Source organism: Cebus imitator, unplaced genomic scaffold (genome assembly GCF_001604975.1).
Source record: "Cebus imitator isolate Cc_AM_T3 unplaced genomic scaffold, Cebus_imitator-1.0 Scaffold36, whole genome shotgun sequence".
NCBI lineage: Eukaryota > Metazoa > Chordata > Mammalia > Primates > Cebidae > Cebus > Cebus imitator.
In genome coordinates, this window is record NW_016107351.1 from 9,696,204 (window position 1) to 9,722,579 (window position 26,376).

Here is a 26,376-nt window from a genome sequence, read left to right on the forward strand (position 1 = left end):
TAAGTGTTCAAAAAATAGAGCAGGTCTATGAGTGATGTTTAACTTCTCAACACTATGCGGGTGAGACTCAGTTGATAGGTATTCACCAGTTTGCATGACTTCACATAAATCATATTAATCCTAATCCTCGCATGGCTATTATTTTTTTAGTGGAGCCAATAACCAGAAGCCCAGAACCCACTGGGTTTCCATAAGCTTTCTGAAGTCTTCTGTAAGTTCTGTGAATAGTGACATTTTTTTTTTTCTAAGAGATGAAGTCCTGCTATATTCCCCAAGCTGGAGATCTGTGGCTATCCACAGATACAATCAAAGCATACCTCAGCCTCTATCTCCTGGGCTCAAGTAATCCTCTCTTCTCAGCCTCCCAAATAGTTTGAACTATAGGCATGCTACTATCATGCCTGGCTCAATAATTTTCTTTAAAGTGACCAAAAATATCTCCTACATATTTTCCTGCAAAAGTATTGCTACTCAAGGTAGTTTAGGCATCCAACATCCCTTTTGGGTGGATGTAACTGAATGTTGAAAATAAGATGAGTGGCAGAAGATATAGGAAGAGAGCAACAAATCCGAAGTTAGAAATCTAAAGAAAAAGGAAGGAAAAATATGCAAGAACACCAATCACTTATATCAATATGGACCTAAAGGAATATGACCAAAGGTAGAGACATTCAAAAAGACCAGTTATTAATGAGCAGTTATACTGCTACTACAAAAATACCATAAACTGGGTAGCTTACACACAACAGAAATTTATTCTCACAGTTCTGGAAGCTGCAAGCACAAGATCAAGTTGCTGACAGATTCTGTGCCTGGGGAGAGCCTGCTTCGTGATTCTCAGATGGTGCCTCCTGGCTGTGTTCTCACACTGTGGAAGGGCCAGCTAGCTTAGCTCTCTAGGGTCTATTTTATAAAAGCACTAATCCCATTCACAAGGGCTCTACTCTCATGACCTAATCATCTTTCAAAGGTCCCACCTCTTAATACTATCATATTGTTGATTAGGGTTCAATATGTGAATTTCAGGGAGACACAAATATTTAGACAAATATTTGTCTATGTTTAGAAAATCCATGAATAAGGTATTATAGTCTAAACATTAAGATTTCCTGATCATAGCCTAAGTGCTTGCTTTTGAGTATCCCATACAATATTCATTTCTGGTTTTTAAAGAATAATCATTGCTTATAACTTCACAGTCAACAACAGTATTGGTGGAGTAAACTGTCAAAATTGTATTATACACACATGTACATTTACATAAACATATATATTATTTTAATATATATGTAGTATGCCTGATTATTATTTTTAAAATAATTACCTGGTTGGCATTTGCAAACATATCCATTGATGTGATCTTCACAGTTTGCACCATTTAGACATGGTGAGGAAGAGCATTCATTTATATTAATGTCACAAAATTGGCCAGAAAATCCAGGAAGACATCTAAGAAAAAAAATTAAAAATATATTTGTATATATTGTACACATGGGCAATATCACTTTTCATCTTGGGATTCCATCACTCAAATGTGTTTTCAGAGCTCCAATAACATGTACCTGGGAGCCTATTTTGGGGTGATACAATGAGTTGAATTGTGGCCCCAAAACAGTATGTCTAATACTTAACACTAAATATCTGTGATTGTGACTTTATTTGAAAATCTGGTCTTTGCAGATTTAATTATGTGTCTTGAGATGAGGTTGTTCTGAATGAGCTCAGTAGGCTCTAAATCCAGGGACAAGTATTCTTATAAGCACAGAAGAGAGAGACCCATTGGGAGAAGGCCATGTGAATGTACACATAAAGATTGATGTTATGCAGCCCTAAGTCCCGGAACACCCAGAGCCTCTAGGAGCTGGAAGAGGAAAGATAGGATTTTCTCCTAGAGTTTTCAGAGGGAGCATGACCTTGCTGATACTTTAATTATGAACTTCTGATATCCACAACTATGAACAAATAAATTTCTGTTATTTTAAGCTAGCAAGTTTGTGGTCATTTGTTATATCATTCTTAGGAAACTAATACAGGAAATTACATTATTGTGTGTATCTGATTAAATCCAAGTGAATTGTTTGAAAAGAAATAAAACAGAGGTCTCTAGGAGACTTCTTAAAATGGGGAAATTGGATGAAAGGTATGCTCCATAATAGGAAGAAGAGATATGGAAAGAGTCAATAGGTCAGAGACGATTGTATTTCCTCTTATTAATTTTTTAAAAATGCTTTTATATAAACCATTCAGATGTCACCTGTTAAACCATGTTTCAAGAACTGATGGAGGATCGACAACATTGATTAAAGTGTAATGTCCATAGCTATTGGTACAGATTTGTCCAGTACATACAACATGGAGATCCTTTATGAATGCTAAGAATACAAACACAAGTGAAACTCTGCGTCTGCCTTCAAGAAACAACGAGCCTAGTTGGGAAAATAGACAAACACAAGTATTTGATTGTATATAAGTGCTATAATCAGCATATAAAGAAATGAATTTTTATCACTCAAGGGCAAGAATAAGAAAATAATGTGAGTTAATCCAAAAATTGCAAGTAGTTCTGAATGGCTGAAATATAATGTGGGAGAGCACAGTCTGGTGATGCTGATGGAAAAGGATAAATTACATAAACAGGAATTAGATCATTATATAGTACTGGATCATAAGTTTTACCACAGCTAATATTTACTGAAAACTTATTCACAATATATAACTTTACCAAAGTTATAATACTAGCAAATTTGCAAAAGTAGAATTTTTTTTGTACTGCTTAGTCTGTACTGCTTAGCTGGCCAAATTCAGCCACTCTGTTTTATTTGGGTACACAGTTGCTTAGGTGATATAAAAGTTAAGTTTTGATTTTCACTGCAACTAACTTTACCCATCCAAAGCTAGGTAACTATAAATTTTAGACAATTCGGAATGCTAGTAACTCTATTATCCTAGATCCTTACCTAGCTGAAGACTTTCCTGACCAACAAACAATAAGACTTGCTTTAACCGTGTGTGGATTTATAGATGGTCTGATCTTGTACTGTCAAGATGAAATCTTCAGTATTCAATTGCCTCTCTCTCTTTGTAGCACAAAGAAACCCAGAGCAGTTTTTTTTTTTTTTTTTTTGAGAGGAATTCATCACTAGCGGTTTACTCTTATATGCAAGATAAACTTATATGCAAAATAAACTCAAGGGTCATTTTGTCACTATTTGAAGTGTTCATTGTCTTTCTGTGAATACCATAAGTTATTCTTCAAAGAAGCATTATCAATATATGTATCTTATTTATTTATTTATTTATTTATTTTGAGGCAGGTTCTTGCTCTGTTGCCCAGACTGGAATGCAATGGAGTGGCCCAATTATAGCTCACTGTAATATAAAACTACTGGCCTCAAGTAATTTTCTCATCTCAGCCTCCCATGTAGGACTATAGGTGGCATGCACCGTCACACCTGCCTAACTTTTGTGTGTGCATTCATTATATAAAATGGACATTTTGTGTGTGTCCATCATACAAAATGGGTCATACTATGTTGCCCAGTCACCCCATCAATTTATATTCTTGGCAGAATTATATAAAATATCCATATGTCTACATTCTTACCTATGAACAATATTAACATTGCTTATAATTTTCATTGCAAAGGAGAAAAAAATTACTTACCTAACAAAGATTTTTTGAAGGGAGGAGTATAAAAAAATTTAACAGAATTTGTATTTTGCGATAATTTTAGGTTAACGGAAGACTTGCAAGGGTAGCACAGAATATTCTCACATACTCTATATCCAGTTTCATTGATTATTAACATCTTAAATTAACATGGTATGTTTGTCACATATTACTACATTATTATTAACTAAATTTATGACACAATATTACTACATTATTATTAACTAAAGCCTATACATTATTGCAGTTTCCTTAGTTTTTACCTAAATGTCTTTTGTTTCTGTTCAAGAATTACCTAAATGTCTTTTGTTTCTGTTCAAGAATTCTATTCAGAATACCACATTACATTTAGTTGTCATGTCTCCTTAGGCTCCTTTAGTCTCTAATATTTTCTCATACTTCCTTGTTTTTGATGACCTCCACTGTTTTGAAGAGCATTGGTCAAGTATTTTGTAAACTATACTTCAATTTAGGCTTGTTTAATATTATTCCCATGGTTACACTGGTGTTACAGGTTTCTGGGAGAAAGACATCATAGAAAAGGCTCACTCTCATCACATTTTATCAACATTAATCTTTACAGGGAAGTTGCTGTGCACATCCCGTAATTAACAGATAAGGAGTCATGTACACCTCTTTAAAGGAGAAGTACCTGAATAAATAATTTGAAATAATTTATTCAGGTATATTTTTAAAAACTTTTCTGGAATTTTGAGTGAAATTGCTTTTAATCTGTACATCAAGTTGGAAGAAACATCATCTTTGAGTTTTTCAACCCATTTGAAGAAATATCTCTCCACTTACACATACCTTCTTTGATTTATTTCATGGGTATTTTATACTTTTCTATGTAGAGATATTGTAAATATTTTATTATATTTATATCCAAATGCTTCATTTTTGTTTATTGTTCTAAGTGGTTTGTTTTTTTGTTTCTTCTTTCCAATATTCCAGTGTTCATTCCTGGAAACCAACTGACCTCTGTACGATGATCTTTTATCATATAAACCTTGCTACACTGGCTTATTAGGCCCAAGAGGCTTTTTTTTCCTTTTTTTTAAATAGTAGATAGTAGAGTTTTCTACAAAGAAAATTATCTTCTCCAACAATAATTATTATACCTGTAAATAAAGACCATTCTATTTCTTCCTGTTCAATCAGCACACCTTTTATTTCTCTTCCTCATCTTATTGCACCCAGTAGGACTTTTAAAAGAATATTAAATAGCACTGTTGTGACGGGAAATGCTTGCCTGTATCAAATTTTAAGGAGAAAGGGTATAGTTTTCATCATTGAGTAATGTTAGCTGTAGGTTTTTAAAATGTAGCCTCTATTAGGTAAAGGAGGTTACCTTTTATTCTTAATCTTTTTGACAGTTTTTATGAGTGGAAATTGAGTTTTGCCAAGTGATTTTTGTGCATCAAGATTATATGATTTTTCTTATTCATCTGTTGATATCATATAATCATATTGATTAACTGATATATGATATGATAATGATTGATATAGTCATATGTATTTTTCTTGATCAAGTGTTAATATAGTGAATTAGATCGACTGCTTTGTGAGTGCTAAGCTTTGCTTTCCTGGAATGCACTCCACTTGCTAATTTCAGAGTATGTTATTGCAGTCATCTTCTTGTTATTTGTAAAGGGCCTATTATTTAAATTTTAAACTTTTAATGTTAAACTTTTACTCTTCGTTCCTTCAAGGTTATGTAATGTTTACATTCTTAGCTTGAATGGAGGAAACATTTTCAAAACTCCTATAAAATAGAAGTGCATTGCAATTTATAACCCTATGTTTCACAAAAATATTTACACAATGATCTGTAAAAATTTATAACATATGGGGAAATTGTGCTATTTATATTGGTATTATAAGCAGTTTTATCCCATACATATTTATTTACTTTATAAGCATTTTAATAAAATGCCTGACAGATTGAAATAACATACCCGACTTGTTTATAGAAAAGGATTTATTAAAAACTATTAAACACTACTACATAATGACACTGTCACACTAGGGTTTTGACACAAGAATTGCTCCGCCATACTAGGAGAATGGGCAAAAAAGACAAATTAATTTTGCAGCATAGCAACTATAAAATATGACACTCAAACAATTGTTAAAAATGAGAACTCAGAACTTAGCATTAGACAGGCCCAATGTCATGCTTCCATTTAGCTTACTGATACAAAAAATTTAGTTTAACTGCTATTTGCAGGTGACAGGAGCCACTCTCAAATGATTCTTCAAATTGGTAAACACTGTTTTACAATCTGTTGTTGCAGATAAGAAGTAAGTTAAATTATTTTGTATGGTTTGCAGCTGTTTGGATAACAACCTGGCGTGGATGCTTTCCAATAACCATGCTGCTAGTCACCACTTACTACCCAAGTCCCTCCTGAAAATCCTCCTTTAGGCCCTTACTAAGGTTGCTGATACTGTTCCTTTGATACAGCTACTTTTATTTTACATTGATTAAGCCCAACATCGTACTATTTATTTTCCAGTATTTCCTTCACTTGTTTCTGTTCCTGAAAGATAAAACATAACCCATGTCTGCTGTTGGTCTTGTCCATGGGAGTTTTATGGATTTTACCACTCCAAAAACAGCACTTGATTCATTTATTAAGATAAGTTATGAGGCACATAACAAAGCAATTCTCCAGAATTGCTTTATTTGTTTATCAAACAAATAAAATGTGCCTGGTATCATACCACTAAGGTAAGAAAGAAGAAGCTTTCAAAAACAGAATTTTCATCTCCCAGAATCTACTCTACTCAGAAACCTGTTTCATTTTTTGTTGAGGTGGATAACATTTTAATTTAAATAGGGGTTAATTCAAGTTACATACACTCACTAAATTCTTATTTGACTTTGAAATATTTACTTTTAAAAAGAAGTACATTTACAATTTCTAATGTCCCATTTTCTGGGCTTTGATAATATGGTTGATAGGGATGTAGTTTAATAATAGTCAAGGAGGGAACAATGTTATAACATGGCTTTTTATATTTGCAAAGCATCAACTTTAATACATTAAGTCTAAATGCTCAGAAGCTGAGTGTTTATTTACAAACTTTGCGGAAGCCCAAAATTCTTAAGTTAGAATCGTTGAAAAGTATCAGATGTGTAAACAAATGACTTTATACAATTCCAGAATCACTACAGTTCCTTCCTGTGATTTTTCTTTTTTTAATAATTAGTGACCAAAACTACATGTAACTTGTTTTCTTTTTTTAATAGTAGATACTCTGTTTATCAGTAACTGATCATAGTCATGAACAGGAAACCTCCAATTAGAAATCTACACACCTAGGATATTAGGCCTAATTTTGTTTATTTACCTATGCTGTTGTCAAAAATTTGGACCTTTTGGAATTTTTGCCTTATTTTTACATAAGGAGCTATAGTTCTGAAGAATAACCATAAACCAAACCAAAACAAACCATTTTGCACTTCTCTTACCACTGTGTCCTGACCTCTTCTCTGTCCCGGATGACATACCAGAACTTCTAACTGGATCAGAAATTGTCATAGAGCTGATCGAGGTCATTGGAATTTACATACTTCTATTTATATTCATCCTTCAGATGAATGCCATGGTCTTACAAATTTGACTTATTTTTTTTTGTAAAACATTATTCTTATAACTGATATTATAAACTATTATGTCTCTGGTAAACATAATAGGAGCCTCAGGTTGATAAGTAGGGGATGGCCTAGTGACTAGGAAAAGCCAAATATCTGACCAGAATGGTCTTGATTATCAGTTCAATATGATACTGCTTCTCATTTCAGTATCTTCATTACTATTCCATTGAGCACATTATATGCTCTAAATTTTTAAAAATACAGGTACTTTAATCTTATTTCATTTTTGTTGCAGAGATTGTGATAGATGGGAATCTAAATTATTATTATATGTATTTTCAAATGTGTAATTTAATTTTATTATAGCCTTAAGTAAACTGTATAAAGTATAATCCAAATTGAATTATAAAATAAGTAATTTTAGTATTGTTTAAATTATGTATGCTGAAGGTCATTTTAATTTAACATTTTTACTTTTATCCTGAGTAATTCTATTATTACTATCAATTATGAATACAGATTAAGAGAAGCTATGCTTAGCAATTATTGTAACATAAATCAAAGTTTCTTGAAACCACTTTAAAAACTGGAATATTGTCTAAATAACTGTTCAAATTGTAATTGGACATATACAAGGATTTAGGTAAAAAGGATATTAACTACAACTGTCTCAGTAGTTGTGAATGAATAAAACTCAAAATAACTTCCTTTATTGTAGATTATATCATTTCAACTCAGTTTTCAGTAAAATTTGTTTCATATATTGATATTGATCATATTTAAATTTCATTAATTTGGAATTCTCCATATGCAGAAATTAAGACAGAGCTGGGTGCTGGTTGTTTATTTGGAAGACGATCCAAGTAAGCAGAAGTGAAGGAGTGGAAAGAACAAACAGGGAAAAAGAAAAGTCATTTAAGAATGCATTGTTTAGCAGTTTGCCACTATAACTGCGACTCAGTCTGACTACAGTAGTTTTTAAATTCTTTCATACTTTTCTCAGCAAAGATGAAGTCTACTCCCCTTCTGCTTGAAAGGGTGGCTTCCTCCTACACTGTTTGGAGCTCCTGGGCAAGCTAGATGCTCTATCATAAGGACACTCATATATCATTATAAAGAGGCCCATGTGGAAAAGAACTGGAGCCTTGACCAGTAGCCACATGAGAATATATAAAAGAGGATTTTTCAACCCTATGCGGGTCTTCATATAATTGTAATCCAGATGGTGTCTTGTATGCAACCTCATGAAATATACACAGCCACAACCACCCAGATAACTGTTCCTAAATTCTTGACTCACAGAAACGATGAGATAATAAATGCTTGTTCTTTAAGAAACAAAATTTTGAGGGTAATTTGTATATGCAATACATAATTATGTACACAATGAGCACTGACAGAAAATCTGTAAAGACAAATCAGAAATTTACTCAGAATGACTGACAATGAAGCAACTATTCACAGAGTCTTGTTCCCTATTAGCCAAGGGTTGCCCACAGGCCAAAAGGGGCAAACTTCTGGGCTGATCTATGAGTGGCTCCCTTGTGTGTGACCTCAGTAAGATCTCCCGGCTTCCAACAACAACAACAAAAAAAGCCAATATAAAGCCAATATATTGAAAATTGTCTAACACAGCTGAGATGAGACAAAAAGCATTAAAAACAACTGCTCTACAAGCCATGTGAGGTGCCCCAACCTAGTTCATATGTTAAAAAACACGTAAGAAAAAATGGAGAAGGGAATGTAATAAATTCAAATTACACTGAGAACGTTGGTTAAGATGGCATTTTTTCTTCTATATTCTACTTTTAAGTATAAAACATTTAATATAAAAGAAAGTAGATTTTTATTCAGGGGATTATTTTTAAGAGATAACAAGCAAATAGCCAGAACCCACCTCGACAATGAAACTTACCTCAATCTATTATAACTTGTATTACCTTTTCTATATTACTCTACTGTGTTCAGAAAGCTCTTCTCAAGGCAAAATTCTCAATTATCAAGAAAGTTTGCAAATTTATATCAGATTGCTCTAGTCAAGTCAGCAAATATTATAAACAAATATTATAACATTAATGGTAATTACCTTTTATAGCTATGTACTATGCACTTTTCAGGGTCGTTTATATATACTTGAAAATCCTGAGAACACAATCTAAGACAGATAAAATATTTTGAGTTTACCGGTAAATGGAGCCCTGTATCTGCTCTGAATTTAAATGAATAAACAAAAAAAATTCTGTTGACAGAACAATTTTAGGTTTCACTGAAAACATAGTGCTCCCATGGAAAGAGTCAGTCCAAATCCTGAGCCACTCATATATTCAGGGATAAAAGTCGTTTCTGATAAAATATTTTTAAATTTTGTTTCATTTGAATGTTCGCATCTTCTAGTGCTGAAATTTCCCAAAAAGCACATTCAAGAAGTTATTATTTGAATGTTTCAGGGCCCTTCCAGTGTCAAGAAACACACAACTTCACAGCTAATTTGGTTTTGCAACAGCTCTAACATCAAAACTTAAATTTAACCCCAGTTTTATAACACTTGCAAAGTGTCAAGCCTTTTTACATTTTATTATTTTAATAATCTTACTTTTTTTTCTTTTTTTAGAGAGTCTTGCTCTGTCACCTAGGCTGGAATACAGGGGCGTGATCTCAATGCAACCTCTTCCTCCTAGTGAACTTCAAGCAATTCTTGTGTCTCAGACTTCCAAGCAGCTGGGACCACAGGTGTGTACCACCATACCCGACTAATTTTTGTGTTTTTTTTGTAGAGATGGAGATTTGCTACGCTGGGCTGGTCTCAAACTGCTGACCTCAAGTGATCCGCCCGACTTGGTGGCCCAAAGTGCTGGGATTACAGGTGTGAGCCACTGCACACAGCCATCTTAGATATACTTAAAAAAATTCAGCTGGGCACGGTGGCTCACACCTGTAATTCCAGCACTTTGGGAGGCTGAGGCGGGTGGATCACAAGGTCAAGATTTCAAGACCTGCCTGGCCAACATACTGAAACCCTGTCTCTACTAAATACACAAAAATAAGCCGGGCATGACGGTGCATGTCTGTAGTCGCAGCTACTCGGGAAGCTGAGGTAGGCGAATTGCTTGAACTCGGGGGGCAGAGGTTGCAGTGAGCTGAGATCACGCCACTGGACTCCAGCTTGGGCCACAGACAGTGCAAGATTTCATCTCACAAAAAAAAAATTCTCCCATCCATTTGATAGCATTCTATTAGCAGAAATGATCCATGAGCATTCTAATCCATTTTACATGTACTTGAAAACATCTTTCATTTAATGACAAAAATTTCCTATTTCAATGGGATATTTCCCAACTTTCTTCACTCATTCCTTATAAAGCATAGCTTCTGCATCTATCACTGCCATGACCACCCATCTCTGGAAGAACAGTTTCTTCCAACAACTAGATATTCACTCCTACGCTCCACACACTAATATTACATTTTTAGATGTTTTAATATTTGTCTATGTATGTGGACTCACACATATTTGTTAATAGAAAAATAAGGTTATTTTCACAAAGAACACATTTTATACTACTTTTTAATTGTGTGAACAAATAAGAAATATCTGAGTAATCCTAAAGGAGGCATTATGGTGGAGCTGTTTAATGTTTTACTTTTGTACATATTCAAATGCATTTTATTTTAGCATATATGTTTCCGTAAGCCCTCTGGTGCGGATATGTGTGTACACATGTAGATAGACAGATAAACATACATATGTACCTAAGATATAGAAGGTATCATCATGGAGTAACAGAAGTAAGAATCCCAGAGAACTGAAGATAAGCCAAATTAACAAAGGGACCAAAATTGCACATTACACAGTGAAAACGAGAATTTGTTTAATCTTAGAAAAACACTAATATATACACATTTTAAAGGATATCTTAGGTTTTACAAAAGCGCATTCGAAATCATGAGTTATGATTTATGACATGCCCCTCAATCCTAACATACATAATGTTATCTTACTGCATTCTTTATTTCTTTTTTGACAGAGTAAAATTAATTTAATAAAACTATGTTATAACTTTCTCAGGTTTTCAAAATGCCTCTCTTCATCTTCAATATACAAATCATTATCTTTTGAATAACCTCTCATGTAAACAGTCTTGTTGATTTTCCCTTGTTCAGCTTTAGCCAGCCTAACTTTGTCCAATCTCTATTGGCAATAGCGTATGATTGAAAAAATTCTCCAGCAGAACTTTTGTCAATTTTGTAAGATCCTATGTCTATGACAAGATTTTAAATTCTACTCATAAGTTCATTTCCTTTGAATTTGCATTGCATTTTTTTTTTTGCCAGTTCTCAAGTGTCTGATTCCTGATTTCTCAGTGGGTGAGTAGTACTCGGTAACAATACCTGTTTGAGTTGGGATTTATATTAAAAGTGAGAAGTTTTAACTTCTTAGGTCAGCTTGTAACAGCACAATTTGGAAAGTTAGCAAATCTAATGAATACTCATAGAAAATATCTTTTGCACTTAATTAACTATATAATATGTAGTTTGAAAATAACTATACTTCTTTAATTTTCATCCTTTTCCATAGATGGCTATACCAAAATGAAAGTCTGAAGGCATGGTATTACTTTTTCCCATCTTGCCAAAAATCATAGCAGAGAAATAGGTGTATGTAAAATATACTGTCTTTTCTAGATAATTGCTATTTCTAGAGTTTATTTTAAACTAAATTTTGAATATATATTCTGGTTTAGAATGGAATAAAAAATTTTTGAATGTTTAATTGTGAGTAATCTCATCACTAATATACCCAACATTTTGAGGATTTCTTCAGCATAAAGCAAGTATGCCTTCTGTAATTCTCCATGAATGAACACAAGTGAATTTAAAACCTCACCGGCCACTCATCAGGAAAATCAGCTTATAATTAATAAATCAATGCATAAACTGGACTCTAAGAAATTATTTTAGGATTATTTATATCCAAATAATTGATTTCTTTTAAGAGGATCTACGATTTCTATTAAGCTTTTTAAAACAGTGATCAACTATTCTGATCTCCACTTACTTAAGAAACATTTCCTGATGACCATTCTTTCTAATTTGAGATGTTGTTGTTAGAAAACTGAATGAAGGGAAAACAAGTACAAGCCCCAATTGTAGGTGCTAATTTACATACTAGGATCATGTTTATCCTGAAGAAGTATAGTGAGGAACATGCCATTAACTTTATAAAACTTATAGCTCTGAAGTAACTGTGGCATAAAATATTTTTCTTTTTTTATTAATACATAATAGATGTTCATATATTGGGATACATGTAACATTTTTATACATTCATCTAATCTATAAAGATCAAATCAGAATAATTGGAATATCTATCACCTTAAATATTTATCTTTTTTTTTAATGCAAGGAACATTCAAACTATTTTCTTTTAGCTATTTTGAAATGTGCAATAGATTATTAATTATAGTAACCCTAGTAATCTATCAAATACCACATTTTACTTCTAACCGTACATTTGTACCCTATTTTTTCTTTTAACTGAGTAATTTTAGTAAGATTTCTGAAGAATATAATAAAAAGCTAGAATATAGATATATTTGCTTATTTAATAAAAATAATGTTTTTGAAAAAAATTATATAAAACACTTAGGTAAGTTTTTCTTAGTTTTATCTGGTAATAGTTTTAACTGTGTTCCCAGGTTCAAATAACATGGTTTCTAAAAGATCCTTTCAATCATGAATTCATAAATATCTACAGATAACCTAAAATCAGGCCCAAGTCTACATGAAGGAAATTAAGAGGTTTACATATACAGATGACACTAGTAGATAGTTTCTGCCATTTGAGGAATGGTCATTCATGCTAAACACTTCACATGTAACTTATTTCTCAATGTCACTGAGTGATGGTGCCTAAGCTCTGGCCAGAGACAGCAAAGGGCATCTGGCAAGGCCTTAGTGGTAAGTGGGCCTTAGCAATAAGCTGTGCTACTTTAGAGTAAAAACCCAGGGAAGTCTGTGGAGGGGCAAAGTGAAGACACAGTGGGTTGGTTAGAATCCACAGTGGGGCATGCTAGCTATAAGGCCAATCCTATGTTCCCCAAGGTAGTGAGGCAGATGAGGAAGCTGGAATGGGGTGGAAGTGAGGCAGCAGAGGGCAGAGTCTTCTTTCCACTGGATTTCCAAAACAGACAAACCAGCCAGGCAGGGAAAGACATGCTACTGTAACTGAAGTGTGATTTTTCAGCAGGAGCAAGTGAGAGTCATATAAGCTTTCTTTGAGGATGGGATCGGGGGTCAACATAAGGTTTGGGACAAGTAGATGTGTGTACAACCTGGTCCACTCTAAAAGTCTCAGGAGGAAAGCCCTCTATCCATTCTGAATAACTTGCTGTCTCTAGATATACTGATTATCTCATAGGGATATACCAATCATTCCAAACATGCTGACCTCCCCTGGACCCATGAACAGCTTTGAAAATAAATAAATGTGCAAAAATCTCTAGCATTACTACACACCAACAACAGCAATGCTGAGAGCCAAATTATGAATGACATCCCACCCACAATTGCTACAAAGAAAATAACATACCTAAGAATACAATTAACAAGGGAAGTGGAGGAGCTTTTCAAGAATAGCTATAAACTTCTGCTCAAGGAAATCAGAGAAGAAACAAACAATGGAAAAACATTGCATGCTCATGGATAGGAAGTATCAATATCATGAAAATGGTCATATTGCCCAAAGTAATTCATAGATTCAATGATATTCCCATTAAACTACCATTTTACATTCTTTACATAATTTAAGAAAAAAAGTAGTTTAAAATTTATATAGAATAAAAAAAGTGCCAGTATAGCCAAGACAATCAATCCTAACTAAAAAGAACAAAGCTGTAGGCATCTCACTAAAAGACTTCAAACTATACTACAAGGATACAGTAACCAAAATAGCATGGTACTGGCAATGAAAACAGACACACAGACCAGTGGAATCCAATAGAGAATTCAGAAATAAGACTGCACACTTATAACCAGCTGATCTTCAAAAAATCTGACAAAAACAAGCAATGGGGAAAACACTCTCTTTTTAATAAATGTTGTTGGGAGAAGTGGCTAGCCATATGCAGCAAATTGGAACTCGACCACTTCATTACACATTACACAAAAATTAATTCAAGATGGATTAAAAACTTGAATGTAAAACTCAAAACTATAAAAACCCTAGAAAATCTAGGAAATGGCATTCAAGACATAGGCATGGGCAGAGATTTGATGACAAAAACAACAAAAGCAATTAAAACAAAAACAAAAACAGACAAATGGAATCTAATTGAACTAAAGAGATTCTGCACAGAAGGAAAAAAAAAAAAAAGCCTATTATAAGAGTGAACAGACAGCCTTTAGAATGGGAGAAAATGTTCGCAATTTATCCCTGTATCAACAGCCTCATATCCAGAGTCTACAGGGAACTTACACAAATTTACAAGAAAAACCGAAACAATCCCATTAAAAAGTGGGCAAAGAACATGAACATGCACTTCTCAAAAGACATTCATGCAGTCACCAAACATGAAAAAAACCTCGACATCACTGATCAATAGGGAAATGCAAATCAGAATCACAATGAGATACCATCTCACACCATTCAGAGTGGCAACTATTAAAAAGTCAAGAAACAACAGATGCTGGTGAGGTTGTGGGAAAAAGGAACGCCTGGTACACTGCTATTTGGAATGTAAATTAGTTAAACCACTGTTGAAGACAATGTGGCAGTTCCCCAAAGAGCTATAAGTAGAAATACCATTTGACCCAGCAATGCCATTACTGAGTATAAACCCAAAGGAATATAAATCATTCTATTATACACATACACACATATGTCCATTGTAGCACCAATCACAAAAGCAGAGACACAGAATCAACCTAAATGCCCATCAATGATAGACTGGATAAAGAAAATGTGATACATATATACCATGGAATATTATGCATTCATAAAACGGAATGAGATTATGTCCTTTACAGGGACATGGATGGAGAGCTAGATGCCAACATCGTCAGCAAACTAATGCAGGAACAGAAAACTAATGCAGGAACAGAAAAGCAAACACCACACGTTCTCACTTCTAAGTGGGAACTGAATGATGAGAATAAATACATGGACACTAAGGAACCTATAGGAACAATACACAGTGGGGCCTGTCCGTAGGGGCAGGGGGCAGAGAGAAAGAGAGTGTATGGAAGAAGAGCGGATGGACTGGGCTTAATACCTAGGTAAATCGGTTGATCTGTGCAGCAAACCACCATGACACACATTTACCTATGTAACAAACCTGCACATGTACCACAAAACTTAAAAATAAAAGTTAATGGAAAAAAAATAAAAAAGAAATCATTCCTTCAGGAGAGAAGTGATTTGGCAAAAAAGAAAAAAATTTCAAGTGTTTCTTTTTACAGTAGGATGATATTTCGAGATCACTTTTATTTTTAAAAAGAAAAAATAAAATAAATACAACTCCTCCGGGCACCCTGATGGACCAAACCCAACAGAATTCAAATATACTGACCTTCAGGATACACTGAACATTTCAGACAATCCCACTGTCCTAAACAGACAGTTCAAAAATATATAGGAGTGTATTCTGAGAATACAACTGTATGATATTTGAAAAATTAATTATTTATTTTGGAAAACAACATTACACACAGGCAAACTGCTCTGAACTTTGTATATACATGTTGGGAAGAACGCAGGCCCTTCTGAGCAAGGATAGAACTAAACTTTAAACAGAATCAGCTTATTCCTAAAACTGTGTTTAGTTATAGATAGATACATGCCACTTCTCTAAAGAAGCTATAACTAGATTCTCTTTTATATCTAAAATAGTGAGAATACAAATTATGCTTGCAATAGAATACACAAATTAAATTAAATGATTAAAATAAATAAATGTATAATGTGGTAATTATTATGATCCATGAATTGTTCTTCCTCTAGTTACCTTCACAACAAAAAGCTCCTGTATTAGTTCAGGCAAGTTTTCTCTCCATTTTTCATTTTCTTTTAATTTTTAACGTGTATCTTTTTCATTATTTGGGAGAGCTCTAGAAAGAGCAAGACACCTTGCTTGTGTTCTTTTTAGACTATCTTCACCCTGAGACAACAAAATCCTTCCTGATACATCTATCTCACAAATATTTTGTAGTGGGGGTTTAAAGCCATGGCCTCAAAATATTAAAATTCAGTGACTGCAAGCAATTTTCTCTGAATATATCTTTCCTCTGGGATTTTTAAGAGTGTTAAGAACATGGTGCTGGAGTTTCTACTTCCCTACCAAATGCTGTTTCAACTTTACCAAATACCAACAGCTTCAAGCCACTCATTATGTCTTTAACCACTTAAGGTATTTAACAGCTCTTTGGTTGCTTTAGCGAATTCTTCCCTTGTTTACCTCCCTGACTCCTCTAGTAGATTTTTAGGGTTGACTTATGGGAGAGGGTCTTTCCTCCGCTGTTCTCATGATAGTGGCTGAGTCTCACAAGAACTGAAGGTTTTCAAAAAGGGAACTCTACCTTTGTCTACTGCCACAGACTAGGTGGCTTGAATAACAGAAATTCGTTTTCTCACAGTTCTCGAGGCTAGATGTCCAAGACCCATGTTGGGCAGCATGACAGGACTGGTGTCCTCTGAAGCCCTCTCCCTGACTTGTTGTGGGAGACGGTCTCCTCCCTATGTCACTGCATGATCTTCCCTCCATGTATCCTTGTGTCTCCATTTTCTCTTCTTATATGTACACTACCCATGTTGAATTGAGGCCCATCTTGATGACCTCATTGTGCCTTAATTATCTCTTTAAAGGGCCTGCCTTCTAATACAATCACATTCCGATTTACTAGGGGTTTAGGGTTTCAAGATAGGAATTTGTAAGGAACAAAATTTATATCATAACATTTCCCTCACAACCGGAAGAAAACCTCTAGGGATACATTGACAGGAAAAAAAAAAAAAAAAAAAGAGAAATTTCTAGGTAAGGCTAGACATTCAGACATATTCTAAAACCTTAAAGCAGGTTAGAAAACTATTAAAATCAATTTTCAGAAACTTCAAAAACGTTTCTGTTTTCAGACATGAGTATTAGACATAAATATACATCTCTTTCTTCATCCATTTTATGGCTTTTAAAATTGTGCTCGGTTATAAGCATTATACAGACTTTTTTTTTTTCTCATTTCTTAATATACAAGCCTCAAAACATTCCATGAATTAAAAAGCATTTTGAGCCTTTTAGTGAAAAGGCATTGCATGGGAGGCCCTTACACTAAAGACTACAATTCATGCAAAGCATTGAAAAAGACATTATTAAGCTTTACGATGAAAATAAAACAAAAATAGCTCTTTGTTCTTTTCTTGTTCTTTGTAATCACTAAACACATTTAGTGTCTCATTTTAGATAAATGCCAATGGAAAACAAAGTTCATAATCTAAGGTCAGCTGTCCTATTCAGGAGGCACTTAGGACTTCTGGATCCTGTCTTTCATTAACGACCTGACATTTCTACTTTACAAAAAATGTTCAGTTAAGGCTGAGCACTGTGGCTCATGCCTGTAATCCCAGGCCACAGTGGGATGGGGAGGCTGTGGCAGGTGGATCAACTGAGGTCAGGAGTTCAAGGCCAGCCTCACAACACGGTGAAACCCCATCTCTACTAAAAGTATAAAAATTAGGTAGGTGTGGTGGCAGACGCCTGTAATCTCAGCTACTCGGGAGGATGAGGCAGAAGAATCACTTGGACCCGGGAGGCAGAGGTTGCAGTGAGCCAAGAGTGAGCCACTACACTCCAGCACGGGCAACAGAGAAAGATTTTGTCTCAAAAAAAAGAAAGAAAGAGGGCCGGGCGCGGTGGCTCACGCCTGTAATCCCAGCACTTTGGGAGGCCGAGGCAGGTGGATCACAAGGTCAAGAGATCGAGACCATCCTGGTCAACATGGTGAAACCCCGTCTCTACTAAAAAAAATACAAAAAATCAGCTGGGCATGGTGGCACGTGCCTGTAATCCCAACTACTCAGGAGGCTGAGGCAGGAGAATTGCCTGAACCCAGGAGGCGGAGGTTGCGGTGAGCCGAGATCGCGCCATTGCCCTCCAGCCTGGGTAACGAAAGCGAAACTCCGCCAAAAAAAAAAAAAAAAAAGAAAGAAAAAAATGTTCATTTGAAATGAAAGTTTGCCTAACCAGGTAGAGCAGGCAGATTTTTTTTCTTTTTCTTTTTAACTCCAAAGCTATATCATCACAATTGAAGTGCTTTGTATTAGTCCATTCTCACAATGCTGATAAAGACATACCTGAGACTGGGCAATTTACAAAAGAAAGAGGTTTAACTGGATTCACAGTTTCACATGGCTGGTGCTGCCTAACAGTCATGGCGTTAGGCAAGAAGGAGCAAGTCCTGTCTTGCATGGATGGCAGCAGGCAAAGAAATCATGTTTTAGGAAAGCTCTACTTGTGAAAACCATCAGATCTTGTGAGAATTATGCTGGAAGGTCTTCCTACTCTGTTCTTGTGATAGTGACAGTGCAGGAAGACCCTCCCCCATAATCTAATTGCCTCCCACCGGGTCCTTGTTACAACACGTGGGGATTCAAGATAAGATTTGGTGTGGACACAGGCAAACCATGTCGTGCTTATAATATTTCGCCAACTTTACAGGGTACAGATTGTATGGTCCAGTAAGAAGACCAAATCAAATCAATGAATGGGTTCCACGCATCAAAATAGCATCAGCAGGTGATGTTTTGCTCTCCCTCTTTTTTCTCTCTCTCATAGAGATACTGTGGTGATGGTGGTGGGGAGTGAAGTCCACTTTCACACTTCAAAACATTTATTGTGTAAGGCAGGGGTCCCCAATACCCAGGCTGTGCACTGGTACATGTCCATGGCCTGTTAGGAACTGGGCTGCACAGCAGGAGGTGAATGGTGGGTAAGGGAGCATGACCTCCTGAGCTCTGCCTCTTGTAGGACCAGTAGCCGCATTAAATTCTCATAGGAGCACGTACCCCATTGTGAACCTCACATGCAAGGGATATAGGTTGCCTGCTCATGAGAATCGAATGCCTGATGACCTGAGGTGGAATAGTTTTATCCCCAAATGACCCCCGACTTCCTCTTCCCATATGTGGAATAAAATGTCTTTCACAAAACCAGTCCTTGTGCCAAAAAGGTTGGGGATTGCTGGTATAAGGGTGAGATAGTTGTTTCTATCACTGTTTCCACAAAAAGAGCAATGTAGTTAGACTGGAAATAACATGAAGGCAAAAAGATCCTGACTACTTGATGGCATCATCAAGCTGCTGAAAGAAATCTGGGATCGCCATTCCTAGGTTTTGTAATTTTGGGAAAAAAATAAATCTGTATTGTTTGTCCATTAGTCAGTTTGTTGTTCTGGTGGTTTCTTAAAGTCAAAAGCATCTTGATTTATAACACTTTTGTTTTAAATCTCACTCATAATTTATCTTTATATTTAACATTCATGTTAATAAACTATATTTACTAGTTTTCAAAGAACACATAGAAATAATTATATTCGAAAAATTATGATAGCTGAGATTTAAAGTGCCATTATATATTATGCGCTGTATTTCTCCATGTTTGTACACACATATGTTCTTATATTTACGAATGATATATCCTTTTCTTCCCCTAGTACATAAGGTTATTCTACTGTGAGTGGGGATGAGGCATATGCTATAGCCCTTTCTGTGCTGTGCTCTTGTCTCCATATCATTTTGTCCACATAATTTATTTCACCATCAAGAGTTTTCCTCTTCTTTGGAGAAACAGTAAATGAAATGTTGCCTGTGAGGAGAACTTACGTTCAGTTTTCGAGTAGGCAAGGTTCCTGCCAGTGAGCTAACACGTGTCCAGCTAATGCATTACTAAAAACAAACGAATAAACTACAACAACAAAACCTATGTATCTAGTATTTTCATTCTCTCTTCATCCCCTCTCCACACTGAGAGGATAGAAGAAATGTGCAACCCTTCCTTTATTAATAGATAGTACTAAAGAAAAGACAACTTTTCAATTTCTCTTAATTGGTTCAAATGCACCCACTTCCTTGCTTAGGGAGAGAAGACATGTGCTTTTATCCATAGAGTGACTGTATAATTTGCATCTAGATTTAGATATTAGGTTGGTGCAAAAGAAATTGCAGTTTTGCCATCACTTTAATGGCATTAAAGTGACGGCAAAATTGCCATTAAAGTGATGGCAAAACTGCAATTAATTTTGCACTGACCTGATACTTTGGAGGTTTAAAGCAGGTCTTACTGTTAATTGTCCTAGGCCAAAACCAGAAATAAACAAAAATAATTTCAGAACAAGTGGTATGTAAGGTCATCCTATGTATAAAGTATCTATGCTATTTGGATGCTTGCCATCTTTCCTCTAAGGAAATCCCATGTGGTCCTGGGCAGAGTTGGGGGTGAGTGTAGGTGTAGGGAAGTGTGTAATGTTAACAGTGATATCCCACCAAATATCCCTTGATATGGTTTGGCTGTGTCCCCACCCAAATCTCATTTTGAATTGTAACTCTCACAATTCCCACATATCACAGGAGGGGATGTAGTGGAAGGTAACTGAATAGAGGGGTGGGTATTTCCTGTGATAGTGAATCAGTCTCACTAGATATGATGGTTTAATAAGGGGGAGTTTCCGTGCATAAGCTGTCTCTTTCCTTGCCTAATGTCATCTATGTAAGATGTGACTTGTTATTCCTTGCCTTCCACCATAATTGTGAGGCCTCTTCAGCCATGTGGAACTGTAAGTCCATTAAACCTCTTTCTATTGTACATAGCCGAGTCTCGGGTATGTATTTATTAGCAGCGGGAAAATGGACCAATACATTCTATAAGGGACTGAATTGATCCAAGCTGGTTAATCCAAAAACTGGTTAATGTATTTCCTGTAATTTTGTTTGCTTTGGAGTGAGAATTTTACTCAAATGGTATTAATTTAATTTTTATATGAGTTAACCTGATTTTTCTTTTGAATTGTAACCTAATATAAAGACAAGGTTATCAGCAGCTATTTTTCCCACCATATGTATACAGTCTACATTTCAATAAAGTCATTATATACAGGGGAGCAGAGTCAAAAGATAAGAGAAATAATTTCTGGACAGAGTCATTCCTGGATCCAGCTGTGCTTGAAATTAGCTTCATAATGGGGCATCTCAGTTTTATGAGCTATAAAAATTCCATATATGATTTAATCAGGCAAAGTTAATATTTTTAACTTGTAGTTGAAAGTATTAAAACAGCATTTTTGTCATCTTAGGATTTAAAAGAATTAGGATGGAGTGAAAAAGGTGAGAATCAAGAGAATATGAGGAATTAAGATAGGAAATTATTTCTATTGTGAGGCTGAATCATGATAAGAATGTATGAATTTTTATTGTTTAATATGCAATATGTTTTTAGGAATGCATACTCTGGAGATAGAAACTATATTCACAAGAATTATTACAAAGCTAATACATTCTGGAGATTTACACTTCTGTTTAACCATTTTAAATACACTAATATGCAGAGTAGTAGAATATTAGATTATATTATGAAAAGATGATGAGCAGGGAAACTATATATGAACGGAAAAATATGTTTGCAAACCAGTTCCTGATTTCAGCCTATCTGAATTGATATAAATGTATATTTTAATGCAGTGAAATAATGGTTTGGGTTCTCTTACCTTGCAGTTGCTAACTATAGCTCATGTCATATTCTCAGAGTTAGTGCAATCATTTACCTGTGCCAAACAGCTCTGAATAAAAAAGATGCATATTTACTAGATGGGAGAAATTTCTACATTAGCCTACAGGATGCAGCATCAGCATGTCAGCTGCCTGAACTCTTTTATTAGTGGTTATTTTCTCTGTAAAATTTTATTACTGTTTTTTTAAATCTCTAATCACATTTAATGAGTAAACAACTAGAAATAATCACTTATCGATTCATTCATCAGATTACTATTTTACATCAACTATCCTTTAAGAAGTAGCTAAATTTCTTTGGAAAACAAAATACTGTTTACCATTTCTCTTTGCCACCAGACTAATAGAAAGTTTTAGGTATATTTCACTGCTAAAACCTAGGCTGCACACTAAGCAATTGGGAGATTGAAATGAACACATTATCCGAGCAATGAAACACTGAAAATCAGACACTGGAGCAGTCATGTGTTTGAATCAACAAATAAAACAGAAACATTAAGATTTCAATGAGGTGCTTAAACAACTTAAAGTAGAACGATTTTAGACAAATTACAATATTGAATTCTCTCTGGGAACATCAGTCCTGTATGTTATCATGGATCTGAAATTGACTTCATGGGAAATTCACCAGACGACCATTTTCTAATTTAACAGGAACCAAGAAACAGCAGTATGCAATAGTAAGGGTGTGCAATATTAAGAGTCAGAGTTTTAAAGTTCTTGATATCAGACGGCATGAAGATGAATAAGATCACTGAGAATTAGACATGTGACCTTCATAAATGACATATGTTTTCCATCTATAAATATTCATAAGCTTTTTCATCTACAATATTAGGATTACACTAAAACCAAAATCATAGGTCTTTTTAAAGATGAATGTAAATAATAAGTGTAATAATAGATGAAAAAATAAATTAGAATGCTGTCAAAAATAAGTGACTTTTTAATTCTCTTTTATTGTTCTCTTTTATTGCTGTGATTCTTGTTATGGAATAATTATTAAATTGACATTATTAATAATAGTGCAAAAGGCATAATGTTGAGATGAATAAGGTAAATCTGTCTTCAGTTGCTCAAATACTCTAAAAGAAATACAGCTTACTATTCTTATGATCCACAAAGTGTATTTTTTAATCTTTTAATGTTTCTGCTAAAATAGACAATGTGTTATAATATTAGAGTTACTGGTAACAAGTTTGAAATGTTAATATTGAAAAACTATCCTAGAAAGTGATAATTATTTGGGGATCCTAAATTCTCAAGGAAGCTGTCCTTCTTATGTAACAGCCATAGACTCCCAGAAAAAAGAAAATCAAGAGAAACTGGCAGGGTCTATAAGGTATTTTCTAACCTAGTCGCGGAAGCACTACTTCTGCTCTGTTACTTCAGCTGATGCATAGAGACATATATCAAATATATAACCCTAAAATCTATCTTGAGTTGTGGATGGACTGTCAATAAAGAATAACAAGTATACATGATCGACTTTGGTAAAATACATGAAAAAGTGAAAAAATCATAAATGAATCATACACTGGATTCATTATGAAGATTTCATTTCTCTAGACATAAGATTCTGACTCATATAATGATAATTTAAAGAGACATTTAACCTTCTTTTCCCAAACATTATCATAAGTATATAATTGTCTGCTTTCAGATGTTTATGAAGCTTGACATGTTTGTGAGAAAACTATAAATGCTGAGTTGCATTATTCCTCATAAACTTAGTAATACTATTAACATGTGATGAGTTCTTGGAGTGTTGCCTAGTTTACACTTCTTTGTGCAGGTTACGACAAAAAATTTGTAAGGAATTTTAATAAAGGTGAATAAACAGTAGTGAATGGAATGTCAAAGAAGATATTAATAAAGATGTAAAAGAGTTGATTTTTTCTAATTTTTCAACTTATAAAAGAAACCATTTACCCTTTAACTACGAGATACATTCTACTTCAAGCAGTAATATTTACAAAATTTTGTAGTGAAGTAACTATATGTCAAAAACATTTAATATAAAAATGTAAATTACATCACTTGAAAATTCTTCATGATATCATTCCTATTATTATTCACCAAATTTTAGTAAAGTACATCTTGACAAAAGCATTTCTAAACAAAAATGAGTACAAATAAGAGTAATACCGAGAAAGGTCAAAATTAATGCAAAAAGAACATTCTCATATGAAAGGCAGTTTTTAAATAAACACAAACACAAATATAATGAGAGTGAGTTAGCAATACTGAATTTCTAGAAGTAAGTTATTTAAACTCTACAAGATAGAATTATCATCTTAATAAACGAAATATTGTTTGGAATTGTTTATTATGTTTATTTTGCATACTCTACAACCTTATAAACTATTAAATAAACAAATACTTATGTACAGATTTTCTATATATAGAAATTATTACAAAGGAAGGATGCTTTATGGCACTATACTGATGATTATCACTTATGTGGCAAGAGTATGGCTGACATTTTTTATTCGATCCTTTAAAAATATTTTGATAATAAACATGTTGTTTTCATAGTCAGAAAATTACATAAATTATATTAAAACTCAGTTAAATAATGAAAAAAAATAACAATTATTTTTCAAACATTTTTTTCTTTACCAGAGGTTTTAATCCAACGGCATTTGTCATTCTTTATCGGCAAAATTGTTCAACTGATTCCTCATAGAGAGGAAACCTTTTGCTAATTTAACCTCTAGTTGGTGTTCATAAGGATTTATAGAATGAATGAGTGCCTTCATGAATAAATAAATGGTTTTAAGGAAAATACAAGCTTCTATAGAAAAAATATCTAATTTTCTGACATTTGTCTACTAATAATTGATGTGATCATGCCAATTGTCCTGTAAATTACAGCGTAATTATAACCATTGTATAGCCAGTTATGCTGAAATGGTTGATTAATCAGTCATGTATTTTGCATACAAATCTTGTGTTCACTGGGTGCAGCTAGGTAATGTGGTCTCTCATACACTCATAGCCTTATAATGGCTGGCTCTCATGTTATCTCACCTGCCTGATATTTGGACTGAAAACACTAAAACTGGGGGCTGATACAGCTGAGCTTCTTGCCCTACTCCTGGTCTTGCTAGATAGTTTCTCTTCATCATGGCCTTGACGTAACTGCATGGCTTTTGAGATAGCCAGAGGCTCCCAGAAAAAGAACATCAAGGGAAACTGGTGGAAGCTAAAAGGCGTTTTCCAACCTACCCATGAAAACATCATTTCTACTCTATTATTTCTGCCTCAATTGGTTGAGGTGATCATAAAATTCTGTCTGTGTTTAAGGGAGTGTCATAGTATAACTTATTGGTAAGAGGAGTATTGGATAATTTGGGAATATGTTCTAAAACCACTACAATCTATAGGTTAAAGTACAATGGTTTATGGACATTTAAAAAACTGATTAACTATAAATTAACACAGTACTCCTAAGAATCAAATCATGTGGAAATGTCAGATAAACCAAAGTTGAGGCAGAATCTACAAGGTAAATGATTTGTAGTCATCGAAAAGGAAAGGTCATAAAAGAAAGATAGGTTGATGAACTGTTCAGATGATACAACTACTAACTATCATTCAGGAATGGATTATAGAGGGGAAAATGTAGAAATGAAGGAAAGCTGAAAATAATTTTATTGAGATAATTTATGAAATTTCAGTAAAGCCTGTGAATTATAAAATAGTATTATATGGAGTTTATATAGTATTATATCTTAATTTTGATAATTTATGAAGGCTATGCAATTGAATATTATTGTTCTTAGGAAATGGTTAAGTATTTAGGGGTAGGACTCTGAATGTCCGCAAATTTTCTCTCATGGTTCAGAAAAAAATTGTAAGTACTTGGGTGTGTATGGGTATATTTTGCACTATTTTACACATAGAGAAAGAGATAAAGAGAGAAAGAATGATTTAGCAGATGTGACTAACAGTTAAGAGCTGATGAATCCAGAGAGAGTATGCAAGCATTTTTTTGCTATTACTACAATTTGCCTATAAGTTTGAAATTATAATAAAATTTTATGAAAAAAGGCATTTTTCCATCATAAAACCTCACCACCAAACACACTCAACATTCCAGATTTTACCACTATAATTTTAACTTTTAGTTATAGCCGGGCGCGGTGGCTCACGCCTGTAATCCCAGCACTTTGGGAGGCCGAGGCAGGTGGATCACAAGGTCAAGAGATCGAGACCATTCTGGTCAACACGGTGAAACCCCGTCTCTACTAAAAATACAAAAAATTAGCTGGGCATGGTGGTGCGTGCCTGTAATCCCAGCTACTCAGGAGGCTGAGGCAGGAGAATTGC

At 34.4% G+C, this 26,376-nt stretch overlaps 1 protein-coding gene across 1 annotated transcript in view; it reads right to left on the minus strand.

Annotated features, from left to right (window-relative positions):
- LOC108301579 (eyes shut homolog) overlaps positions 1-26,376 on the minus strand; it is a 1,388,593-nt gene that overhangs the window by 893,101 nt on the left and 469,116 nt on the right. The window contains exon 12 of the mRNA XM_017524691.2: positions 1,325-1,449. Within this exon, the coding sequence (XP_017380180.2) occupies positions 1,325-1,449 (125 nt within the window). The remainder of the gene's footprint in view (positions 1-1,324; positions 1,450-26,376) is intronic.